Source organism: Pteropus alecto, unplaced genomic scaffold (genome assembly GCF_000325575.1).
Source record: "Pteropus alecto unplaced genomic scaffold, ASM32557v1 scaffold276, whole genome shotgun sequence".
NCBI classification, from domain to species: Eukaryota; Metazoa; Chordata; class Mammalia; order Chiroptera; family Pteropodidae; genus Pteropus; species Pteropus alecto.
Window position 1 is genome coordinate 2,366,746 of NW_006438074.1, and position 11,737 is coordinate 2,378,482.

Consider the following 11,737-nt stretch of genomic DNA (forward strand, 5'->3'; position numbering starts at 1 on the left):
GTTTTTTTTTTTTTGCCAGATGGGATGGGATTGGGGGGCTAAACGAAAAAGGGGAAGGGATTAAGAAGTACAAATTGGTAGTTACAAAATAGTCATGAGATATAAAATACAGCATAGGGAATATAGTCAATAATATTATAATAACTAAGTATTGTGCCAGGTGGGTACTAGACTAATTGAGGGGATCACTTCGTAAATTATATAAATGTCTAAACACTATGCCGTACACCTGAAACTAATATAAAGTAATGTTGAATGTCAACTCTAATTGAGAAATAAAAATTTTAGAAAAATAAGTCATTTTGGTAAAGCATGTGCCAGATTGCTAACATGTGTATCTGAACAAGGATTTGTGAATCCTGAGCTCTTACAGACTGGTTCTAAATATTTGGCTGTGTGGGTCATTTTGCTTCAAGAGGCTGAGAAAGTTGCTGCTGTAAGAAAAGCCATATTTCCTTAAGACAGTTTTCCATTTCACATCTTTAAAGGTGCAAGTGGGTTTTTGTTTAGGTTTGGTTTTAGCAATCGCTGTAACGTGGCTATGCCTTTTCCCCGCACCAGGATGAATTCTTCTCTCTGACCCTCCAAGCACTTGATATGTTGTTAACAATACTTACCTAGTAACTGGGTTCTGTTTCTCACACATATTTCCCAAATCACACCCAAAATCTGTTTGCTACTTTTCCTGGAATTATGCGTACAAACTGTCATGTTAACCCTGCTACACAATAATTCCTTGATCGACTGTTTCATGATCTTCAGAAATGTCTGAATTGAGAAAGACAAGTTTGGGCTCCTCCTGCACCATTGAAAGACAAACTCTGACATGCTGTCAGCAGCTCTCTGCAGGGAGGACAAGGAGAGAGTGCACTGGCTCATCTTGCAGGACCAGACGGCTCAGAACCCCTTGTATGAGCGGAGCTCAGCTCAGCTCTCCTATAATTTGCTGAATCAGCTGAGGCTTGTGATTGCTAGTGGGGAGGTATTCTGGATACAACGGTCCCATAGTACTTTCCAGGTATTTTTTTCAGGATGACTGACAAGAGCTACCACATTACAAGCAGTCATTCAGTTGACACATTACATTAGAGTAGCATGCTTTGCACATGTGTTTATATCAAGCATTGGACACAATCTCAAAATGTAACAGATGACATTTCATGACATTATTAGAAAAATTTTCTCTACTTTTTATCCCTATCTTGCATCCAACTGTTTTTAAGTTTTAAAAAATGTTATGTTCTAATCTAAAAGCCAAGCCGTGGTCAAAATGAAAGCCATAAAACAGATTTTCAACATTCAATATCTTTTCTTTGGATATTTTCCTTTGGCTCATACTATAACCATTCTTCACACACACACACACACACACACACACACACACACACACACAAACACAAAGTGCATAATATCTGGACCCAACCAGAACAATTTTATTTCATGCTTAGTTTTTATATCTGTAGGCTTTCAAATGAGTAGGCGACCTCATTTTATTAATTGCCTACTTGACCAGCTTTTTGCAGAGTTGAGTGATAAGGGTCACAGTTACGTCATGGAACAAGGAAAAGAACACTCTTCAAGAGACTCACATTCTGGGTCTAGTTCTTTCACTTTCTATTTGGATGTCCATAAACAATTCATTTTACCTTTGGGGGCTGTTCCCACTCCATTCTAAGCTAAACTGCCAGTTTCCTTAGTCCACGCATTACAAACTGGCCTCCTGCTGACAAAGATATTCCACATCAGTGTTTTGCTTGGCCCACAGAGTATTTTAAAATTTGGCAAATATTAACTTTTATAAAAACGCAAATGTCCAACTCCTGTTGAAAAATACAAAGCTGAGCAACAGTGAACCAACATTCCTACATGACAAGAATTATCTGAAGCTGAGTAAGACTGCCATCTCTCGAGATGGTATGCACGTCACAGCCCACCACAATCCCCGCCACTCTCTATTGTCTGGCACCAGCTCTGCCTTACTCATTTGCATAAATTACTAGCCCTAATAGGCATATGGTTTTGCTACCCTGATTTAGTCATTTATCTGCTGTGGTTTCCAGGAGCTCACCAATCAGCCACCCTCTTCTAAATTTGTTTTAATTTTTCAAAGTTATTCTTATAATCTGAAGCATATAATAGAAGAATTTCTCCAGATGTCCTTAATATTAAAAGGCCCACATCAAAGTGTTGGCTTATACTGAGTTTGTGAGCAATTGAAATCCTGGGTCTCCCTCTCATGAATTATTTTGTGAAGTTGACTGCCAAACATGTCTTCTCTGCCCTGCAGTTTTTCTAATGTGAACCTATAGTTCTGGCCTGAATTTTTATATTTCTCATAGGGATTTTGTGATTATCAAATATATCATAGCATGAAATCATCAAAAGCTTTGAAATAAAGCCGTAAGCAAGCACAAAATATTTTATCATTTAAATATGCATAGACTATATTCTGACAAGGAGGTGTCTCTGTCAATAAATGCATTGTATGATTGTTATTTTTACATGCTTTGGGTTTTTTTAGCTGCTTAAAAATATACCTCTTAAAATATGTTAAAACCAAATAATGACACTAATTGTCTATTACTTTGCTGAGAGATACCTTATCGGGAGTGCATTTTATTCAAGAATGACCTATAAAACCATATCACCCACTCTCTTTCTATATGCTTTATCAACTAAATTAACACTTTGTCTACTACATACAAAAGGAGATAAGATACATTTCATTTGAACCAGATTTATACATTCTGCATATAAATGAGAGGGTACGAAAAACAACATCATGTAGCCCTGTTCTTCACAAAATATATTTAAACTGTATCACTGCTTTTGAATCCTCTCTTAGTTTTTATATTTTTATGTTCTCCTATTAGAAATAAATGGTTATGGATCACTTTCAAAATTTGTTGCTTATCAAAAGTGATCCACAACTATCTATTGTTAATATCAGAAAGTAAAAAATATAAAAATACAAAAAATGAGGATAGCAGATGCAAATAGAAATGCAAAAGAAAAAAGAAAAAGAACATAATCTAAACCACCCCCAGGCTATTTGTGGAACAAGCAGCAGCATCACTTGGCTGGGCAAAGGGCTGACACCACTGTGCTTTTCTCTGTTTTTCTTCTCATGCCTTTCTCTCTTTTGTGTTTAAGATCGGCGCACAGTGCTACTTGGAATGCTCTGCCCTGACTCAGAAAGGTCTCAAAGCTGTGTTTGATGAAGCAATCCTCACCATTTTTCACCCCAAGAAAAAGAAGAAACGCTGCTCCGAGTGTCACAGCTGCTGTTCAATTATCTGAGGTGGCTTGAGACCTATCTCCACCCCATCTAAGGGTGGGAATGTCAGCCAGCCTCTGTGACCTAGCTCAAGCCAATACGGAGGGCATGACCAGAGGGGAGGCCCCTTCACACAGAGGCTTCTTCTCTACCCTGTGAGCCCCCAAAGCACAGCACATTAGCCAGCCAACCGCCACATCCTCCCTTCCAGTCAGAAGCATCCACGTTGTACACTCTATGAGAATGCTGAGCCCGGGTTTCAGCCAGTGTCGCTGTTGACCACGCTGGAAACAAAGTCGAAGGCCATCTTGCATCTCCCCCTCCCGTGAACATGAAGCTGATAGGAAATCATCACAGGAAAATTGAAAGAGGCACTCGGTTCTTGTGCTGGTGGCCTTACTTGATGTCCTTTATGAAACATGGGAATACAATACTAACCTCTTTTTCTGAATCTGCTATTCTACCTATATGTCTTACATTCATTCTTATTGTTTTAAGAAATTACCAGTTTACTCAGGCCTTACAAATCTATACCAAATTAGCCTCAAGACAAAGTATTTTATATTCATTTCTATTTCAACATGTTTCTACCAAAGCTATTAGAAACAGCATGTACCTCTGAATACCTGACTACAAGAAGATGCAAGAAAATGTTAAAACTTTTGGAAATTTCAGAACCATGATTTTGGAAACTGGTTGAAAGAAAACACCATCTAAATTGGTACAGGTCCACATTTTTGCCAAAGATTCACCCTGGAAATGCTTACATTGATAGGCAGCTTTATTTTTTCCATATTATATTATCATGACAAATTACAAATGAACTGTGTTTAAGAAAATACTATCTCTGCTTTTCAATCAAATTGATTGGGGAGAGAATATGGCAGACCTATCTTTTAAAATATTTTTTATTCAGCAAAGTGAACTTTCCTGCTCCTTCCTTCCCTTCCCTATTGCATGTTCTTTTCTTAACTTGATTTCACATTTTCTCCCATGCTGAGTAATAACCTAATCTAAAAGAAGGGTCTGGCCATGGGGCATGAAAAAGTAAGTGTTCGAAAGTCCCCAAAAGTTAAGCAAAGTGCCTCAGTTTTTCCTCTTGCTTCAACTGAAAGTACAGTTATCCCACCTTATCTGTGGTTTCAGTTACCCACAGTCAACTACAGTCTGAAAATATTAAATGGAAAATTGCTGAAACAAACAATTTATAAACTTTAAATTTTGCGCCCTTCTGCGTATCACGATGAGATCTTACACCATCCCTCTCCGTCCCACCTAGGACATGAATCATTCCTTTGTCCAGTGTCTCCAAGAAGTATACACCACCTGCCCCTCTCAGTAGCCATCTCAATTATCAGATTGACTGTCACAGTATCACAGTGCTTGTGTTCAAGTCACCCTTATTTTACTTAACAGTGGCTCCAGAGTGCAAAAGTAGTGATGCTGGCAATTCAGATATGCCAAAGAGAAGCTGTAGCGTGCTTCCTTTAAGTGAAAGATATGTGTATATAGGAAAAACCTAGTATATATAGGATTTGGTGCTATCTGTGGTTTCAGGCATCTACTGGGGGGCTTGGAACTCTCACCCACAGATAAGGGGGACTATACTGTACTTCTCAGCTTGCCCTATGTAAGCTCCCATTCTATTTAAATGACATTGTCCAAGTACGACTGGTACTAAAATGTTGCCTCTCCCTATTTCCCATACTCATTGTCCCAAATGTGTATTTAGGGGCCAGATCTGTGAGTCCCAAGCTCTAGATCTATTTATCCTCTGCTTTCCAAAATTATGCACTCCATAGTTAGCAGGGACTTTGGCCTTGGGGAAGTTAAAGCCCCAGTAAGTTTTTATGTCCTTTTCATATGACTCTTCCAAATATCGAGGGATTCTTTTATCACAGAGTGAGTTACTTCCTAGCTTTTAATTAGAGACCATGGAGGCTTCTAATTAGTCTTATTGCTTACAATTACCCTAGAAACACCCAGGTAGGCACTTTATTCTTTATTTCAACTACATAAGCAAAGTGCCTCTCTGCAGCATGAAATTACACCATTTTAGTTTAAGAATTTCCAGATTCACACTCCTTCTGTTGGAAAAATCCAGTCTTTCTAGTCCCTTCTGCTCATGGAGGAAGCATACAGAAACAGAAGCATATGGCATGGGTCTTTTCTGTTGAAGCCTTCTGTGACACCCCCTCAGTATTTTGGGTTTTGTTTGTTTGGAGCTTTTTTAGAATTTCTAAAATGTGTTTTCCCTTCTTCCTCATTTCAAATTCTATTTCCCTTCTCCCCCATTTAGTTACTAAACATTCTCCTAAATACACACACACACACACACACACACACACACACACACACAATACACCCCAACCTTAAAAAAAAAAAACGAGAGTTTTGTAAGTCAGAGCTTGACAAGAAAACAAGGACTCTCTGCCTTTGTAAATGGAAATCAACCATGTATAAACTATAACTCTGCAGAGGTTATGAAAGCATCCTTTACAAACAATAATGAGCATTTAGCCCTGTAATAAATGAAGTGCTGTTAGCCAGTTTCATTACATTATTGCATAGTTACATCTCGCTAATGGGCCACTCCTCAATTTTCATTGATGTGGATGAAAAATTTAAAGATATATGTTTGCTCGGCCAAGAAGAATTTTCCAGATGTGTACACTCAGTAGGCAAATGGTTTCCCAGGCCATCGCCTCCCTAATGGGTCACAGGGATTAACTTGTTCACAGTGGGAAGATCACTCTCTCTCGCATGGAACCAGAACCTAGAGAGAGGCTGTTAATGTGGAGCACAGGCTTCTAGAGGTCTTATGAGCTGATCATTGAATAAAATAATGAAGAACAAAGCAACCTAAATGAGCTAATGTCGCTCCACCAAATTAATCATGTATTCCCTGTTTCATGGCAAGATGCAGTTCATTTCATTAAAAGGTGTTTTTTGACATAAGATTGAATATCCTGAAACCAAAGATAAGATGAGACTTAGAAATTTGAAAAAGGATCTTTTAATTGTCTACACCATTTCCCAAAGTCAAGAAGGAACAGCTGAGCTCCATTTGAGGCTAGAGTCTTAACTTTTCAGAGCTAGAAGAGGCCTGAGAAACTATAGTTCAATGCCCTTATTATACAAATGAGGAAACTTAAGCCCAGATGGATTAAAGAAAACGTTTTGTGGCAGAGCTAGGACAGATTTAAGCTTTTCTGCTTCCAGAGCCTTTCAACTCCATACTATATTTATTATCATGTATATTAAATTAGACTTTTGTAGGTGTATTATTGGAATAGCATCTGATTTCCCTATAAGTTCTAGCCGCATTTCAAACACATGACTTAAGAACACTATAAATAAGATAATCCTTCAAACTAGTAATAACCTAGAGACAAGAATTTGTCCTACACATGCTATGCCTGGAATCCACAGTATACGATGTAACATAATCCCAATCTAACTGCACAGTATACAGCAACATAATCCCGACCCAATGGTTCAATCAAATAACTAGTTTGACGGATGGTTTTCAATCGGATGGTTGGTTGGTAGAATTAATGGACTATTTGGACTATTTTGGAAACACAAAAATACTAAGACACAAGTCATAGCCATGTCAACAGTAAGAAATCTGGGCTGATTTCTTCCAAGAAAAGTTAGACTCAAAGAACAATTACTGAATGCAATAACTATAGCAACCCTAAACCAAGAAGCACTAAACTGAGAAATGAAAAGATATGTTATACACATGTGACATGTGTATAACAATATGTCTGATCGTGATACACAAAGAACCATTTGGAAAATTCTAGTGCATAAGTTCCAGATGAAGTGGATATAACCATACAGAATTTTCATAGAACCACCAATAAGAAAATAAAATTTAAATGGTAGTAAAGGAGCAGTCACAACCACACTCACAATATTTGAAGAAAATTTTAAAAGTTAAATCCAGAATTTGAAACCAAAAAAATCTCATTATTTAGAGTGAAAGTTTTAGAGTGCAATAACCTCACAAAGTAGAGAGTCCTCAAGAAGAAATATTTGACTTGAGATAAGCCTTTTACAATGCAGTATTGCATACATAAAGGAAAAATTATCCATGAGACCAAAGAGATGGAAAGTTAGAAATTGAGGTTTTGCTTTAAAGGAATGTTTGACACCATGCTGGAGATGATTATCTAACCACATGTGTCTCTGATTTTAAATCTACCCCTATGTTTAGACGCCTAAATGCAAATGTGTGTTCTCTCTCAGCAGAGAAAACCACAAGTCACCAGCTATTCTCTTAAGAGCCATTAAGTAGACTGCCCAAGTCCAAATCAGGAAACTCAACAGAATATTTTCATTTCGAGGACCATTAGGAACAGAAAAGAGAAGGTCAGGAAAACTGAGTTTCTTACATCGGAAGTTAGGTGCTTTTTTAAAGGAAACATTTAGAGAATGGAGAGAAAACTAAAACAGATCCAAACACAAGACAAAAACACATACCTTACAATTGTCCAAGAGAATTGCTAACTTCTGCCTGGTATAGGGAAGAAAGAACTGTTAATGTAAAGAGCTTTTCATATTTCTCAGCGTCTAAGCAGAGTCAGACAACAGGGTTATTTGTGTGATAATACTAGATAATTCCACCTCATGATTCATGAAAAATGGATGAAATACTGGACAATGCTCTTTGAGTCTTTCATAGCAGAGCGGGTCATCACCCTCACACTTTCTATGCTAATATGGAACAGGCTGTCAAGGGAAACTTACCAAGAAACATGAGTGAATAAATTATTTTGAAAGTTTCCTTGAGAATGAACATGACTTAAAACCTGAAAAGAATGACTTTAGGATATCTGTAAAGACAGTTACTTGTCTAAATGATATTTAATCATCTTTTGTGAAATATCTTTAAGTAGAAAGACTGCATTTAAAATGCGCAACAGGAATAACAGAATACAAAAACATGAGATGAAGGAAAAATTCATGGTGCTCCCATGGTCAACAAAGACCAGAAAGGAAATTAGAGCATCCAGCTCTACGCAGAGGCACTCCAGGCATCAGAGGCTCAGCCCTGCTCCTTGGAGATCTCTCTATGGGTTAGGGTGGGAATGAGTCAAGGAGGGTCTGGCTCATCTCTGAATTCGTGGGATGCAAGTTCAACAACAGTTCTTGGCTTTCAATTTCCACTACAGGAAATTAGAGTAAAAGATGCAAGATTAATCTTGGTCATGATCTATTTTTTTTTTTTCTCCTTAGGGAATATTATATCACAAACCAGAGTCGTTTTGTGCATGTATGTGCTTTAAACATGTTCTACTCTGGTAATTTCATTTTGTTGTGAGTTCTGCAGTGACTCAGAAACTTCATGAATCTATAGCTAGAGTAATTTTGTTGCATTTTCAGCCATGTTCTCTAAACCTCCCAATATATGCAGTTATATTTCATGAACAGGTTCTGATCAGTGTTTAGGGGATATCTGAGGAGAGGGTCCCCATAACTGAGTCCCACTTAAAAGCCATAGGAGCACACTTAGGGACCCTGCACAAGCCAGTCATTTGAGTTTATGTTAATTCTTTGGAGAAATAATAAAACATCTTTCATGGAGGGCAATATGTTTAAGGCAGCTTTGTAAATACATTCCTAAAAGTATTACCACGTGCCATTTTTTAAATCCATTTTTTAAGCAGTTGGATTTTTTTCTCCTAGAGGAGCCATGGGCCAGAAGGTTAATAAATTCTACATTCTTCTCATCACCTGGCTTAAATTGTTTTTCACTCTAAGTAAGCAGTAATTGCTGTTTAAGTAGATCTCAGCAGATTTTATCCCAACTGACACAGTGCACACTCCTCTCCCGTGTAATCTCTACAGAGGAAATGACAGACAAGGGAAGCACAACTGACCTACTCGCAGGTCGGCTTTCTTGCAATCTGCTTCTTATATAATGACTAGTCTATGTATAGTTCTTGCAATTAATGAAATATTATTTCATGTACTCTTTAACCTTGCAATTTATTTTGTGCCATATTCTGACTTTCACGTCATTAAATAATATTTTTCTCTACTCTCATTGCTGGGTTATCTGAGGGTATTTCCATCGGCCACTCAAGAAAACTTCTTTCCCCAGTCCTCTGTTGGAAGAGGAAATTGTCTAGCCCTTTGCTACTCGGGGTGTAGTACAGGAACCAATAGCATGGATATTTCCCTGGAGTTAACTAGGACTATAGAATCTCAGGCCCAGCCCAGACCCAATGAATCCAAATTTGCATTATAATAAGACCTCCAGATGATTTGTGTGCACATTAAAATTTGAGAATACTGACCAAGTTTACCATCAATCTTTACACCCAGACATGTAGCTGCCTGATGAAGACACCATCAGTTTCGCTTGTCTCTTGGGTGCTATATTTTGGGTATTCCTTTGGCAAATATTTGAGTGGTTCACATTTACTGAATGAATAAAAAGGCTTTCAGAAGTCCTTTCTTTTTCTTGTCATATGCTGCCCAGCTGCAGTAAAGGAAACAGCATATTTTGGAATCAAAAAGCAGAAAAGTAGCATCCGGTTTGAAAGATCCACTAACTCTAAGTACTTCAGTTCTGAAAGTCTTTCTGGTGTTTACAAGGGAAACAAACAAACAAAAAAAATGCCCTTTAGAATTATTTTCCATGAAGAAATAAGAAAGATTCATATCACGTAAAGTGATAAAACAAATTTCTGAATTTGGTGAAACTTCTGTCTTTATTGCTCAAGACATAGTGCTCTAGGTGCCAAAATAAGGATTGACTGCAAACAACTTGTCTTCTACACAGGGCATTTCACAGATTTCTATTTTTATTGCCCTAAGCACAGACCAGAGTTGTATTCACTTATTTAAAATGTTTTTACTTAACATCACAGGGGACCAGGCTTTGTTCTCCCTGCCTACACTCTACCTTTTGTATAAGCGTCTCCCCTCACACACACATACACAGAAGCCTATAGTCTTATTCAAATCCAATACTGCTAAAGAAGTTCTGAAGGCAAATCATACCTACTGTCAAACAAATAAAGAGCACAAGGATTATCACTTCCCTTGTACCTGCAAATGGCAGAAAAAGGACCTGATGTCATCGTACTCATAGTCATTAAGGGACCAGCTCCTCTGTGAAGGGCCGCCTTCTGCTTCCAAGCTTCCCTTTACACAGTCCACAGAGTTCTGATTTTGGTATTTTCCATCAGATGTCTTTCTTCCCGCTCTAGGCTGCTTGTGCTCCACGATACCCTTAAACTGAAAAGTTTGTAAACGGGGACAAATTTACATCTGGGAGCAGACTGGCTACCCGAAGCGGCTAGCCTTCTTGGAAGGGTTTAGTCAAAGCTAAAAACAGAGTCTTACCAAAGATTATTTGCATTACTGCAAATGCATCCCTGATTTCTTGCTCATAACCACTGGCACAAGCTGCTGAAAAGTGTTTCTTACACCAGGGACTGCCTGTCCTCCCACAGCCTGCCATGCACTGCACATTCACTTCCTTCCCCAGGCCACAGAATCAAGTCTATTGCACCTTCTTCATAAGAAATTTACAAGGCAAGAAAACTGGCATGAACAACCAAACTCTCTTCAAGAATCCATTTACTTGTAGTTTTTAGATGTTTGACTCTCAGGCCCTGTACTACATCAGTAACTTGAAATCCCAGCCCAAGAAATCTGAGAGCCTCTCTTCATTTGAAAAACAAAATTTTTTTCTACTGAATTAAGCACGTTGACATAATCAAGTGCTAAAGAAGAGGGACCCCCTGACCAGAGTCCACTTGCTGCTACTCCTCCGCTAGTCTGCCACTTGCAGCATGGAGTTTGGCATCAGTGAACTGATGGCACAGTAGTTACTTTTGGCTTTGTCCTGAAGTTGGCTCGGATTTTGTTAATGCTGAAATTTGCAGCCAATTTTCATTAGACTTTGTTTCTCATTAACTGGTGCTTATGTTTCAATGGGGAGATGTTTCAGCATTAGTTTCTGAACTTGCTCAAGCAGGAGCCAAAAGCTGAACGAAATCTTCCTCTTAAAAACATTTCCAACATACTTTAAAATGTCAGATGTCTTAATTCCACTCAGTAACATTAGTCCCCCCAAATATTTTCATTTGGATATGCACATTCCAAGAGGGAAATGAAAGATGGAGGTCAAAACTGCCTAGAAGCTTCGATCGCCTTCCTCTGATGGTATACATCGCCATGTAGTAGACATCTTAGGGATCTGCATGGGCAACGCAATGAGACCAAAAAAGCATGATCTGTTCATGCATTTCCTGTAGAAAGAACTTGCAAACTAACAGAATTAAATTTCTATTTCAAGTGTATAATTTTGCATGTATACTTCCATGAGATAATGACTGTTGATAATTAGTCAGTATTCTTTATTGTGTGTATAGTTTATTTTAAGTGAAGAAATGCATTCTCAAATGATTTTAAGTTCTATAATATTACTTGTGA

The 11,737-nt window shown here is 38.1% G+C and overlaps 1 protein-coding gene across 1 annotated transcript in view; it reads left to right on the top strand.

Moving 5' to 3' along the window:
- Positions 1 to 6,138, top strand: part of RHOJ (ras homolog family member J) — a 79,486-nt gene extending 73,348 nt beyond the window's left edge. Inside the window, exon 5 of the mRNA XM_006915173.3 lies at positions 3,154 to 6,138. Coding sequence (XP_006915235.2) covers positions 3,154 to 3,300 — 147 coding nt within the window. The 3' untranslated portion in view covers positions 3,301 to 6,138. The remainder of the gene's footprint in view (positions 1 to 3,153) is intronic.
- Positions 6,139 to 11,737: the final 5,599 nt, after the last annotated feature.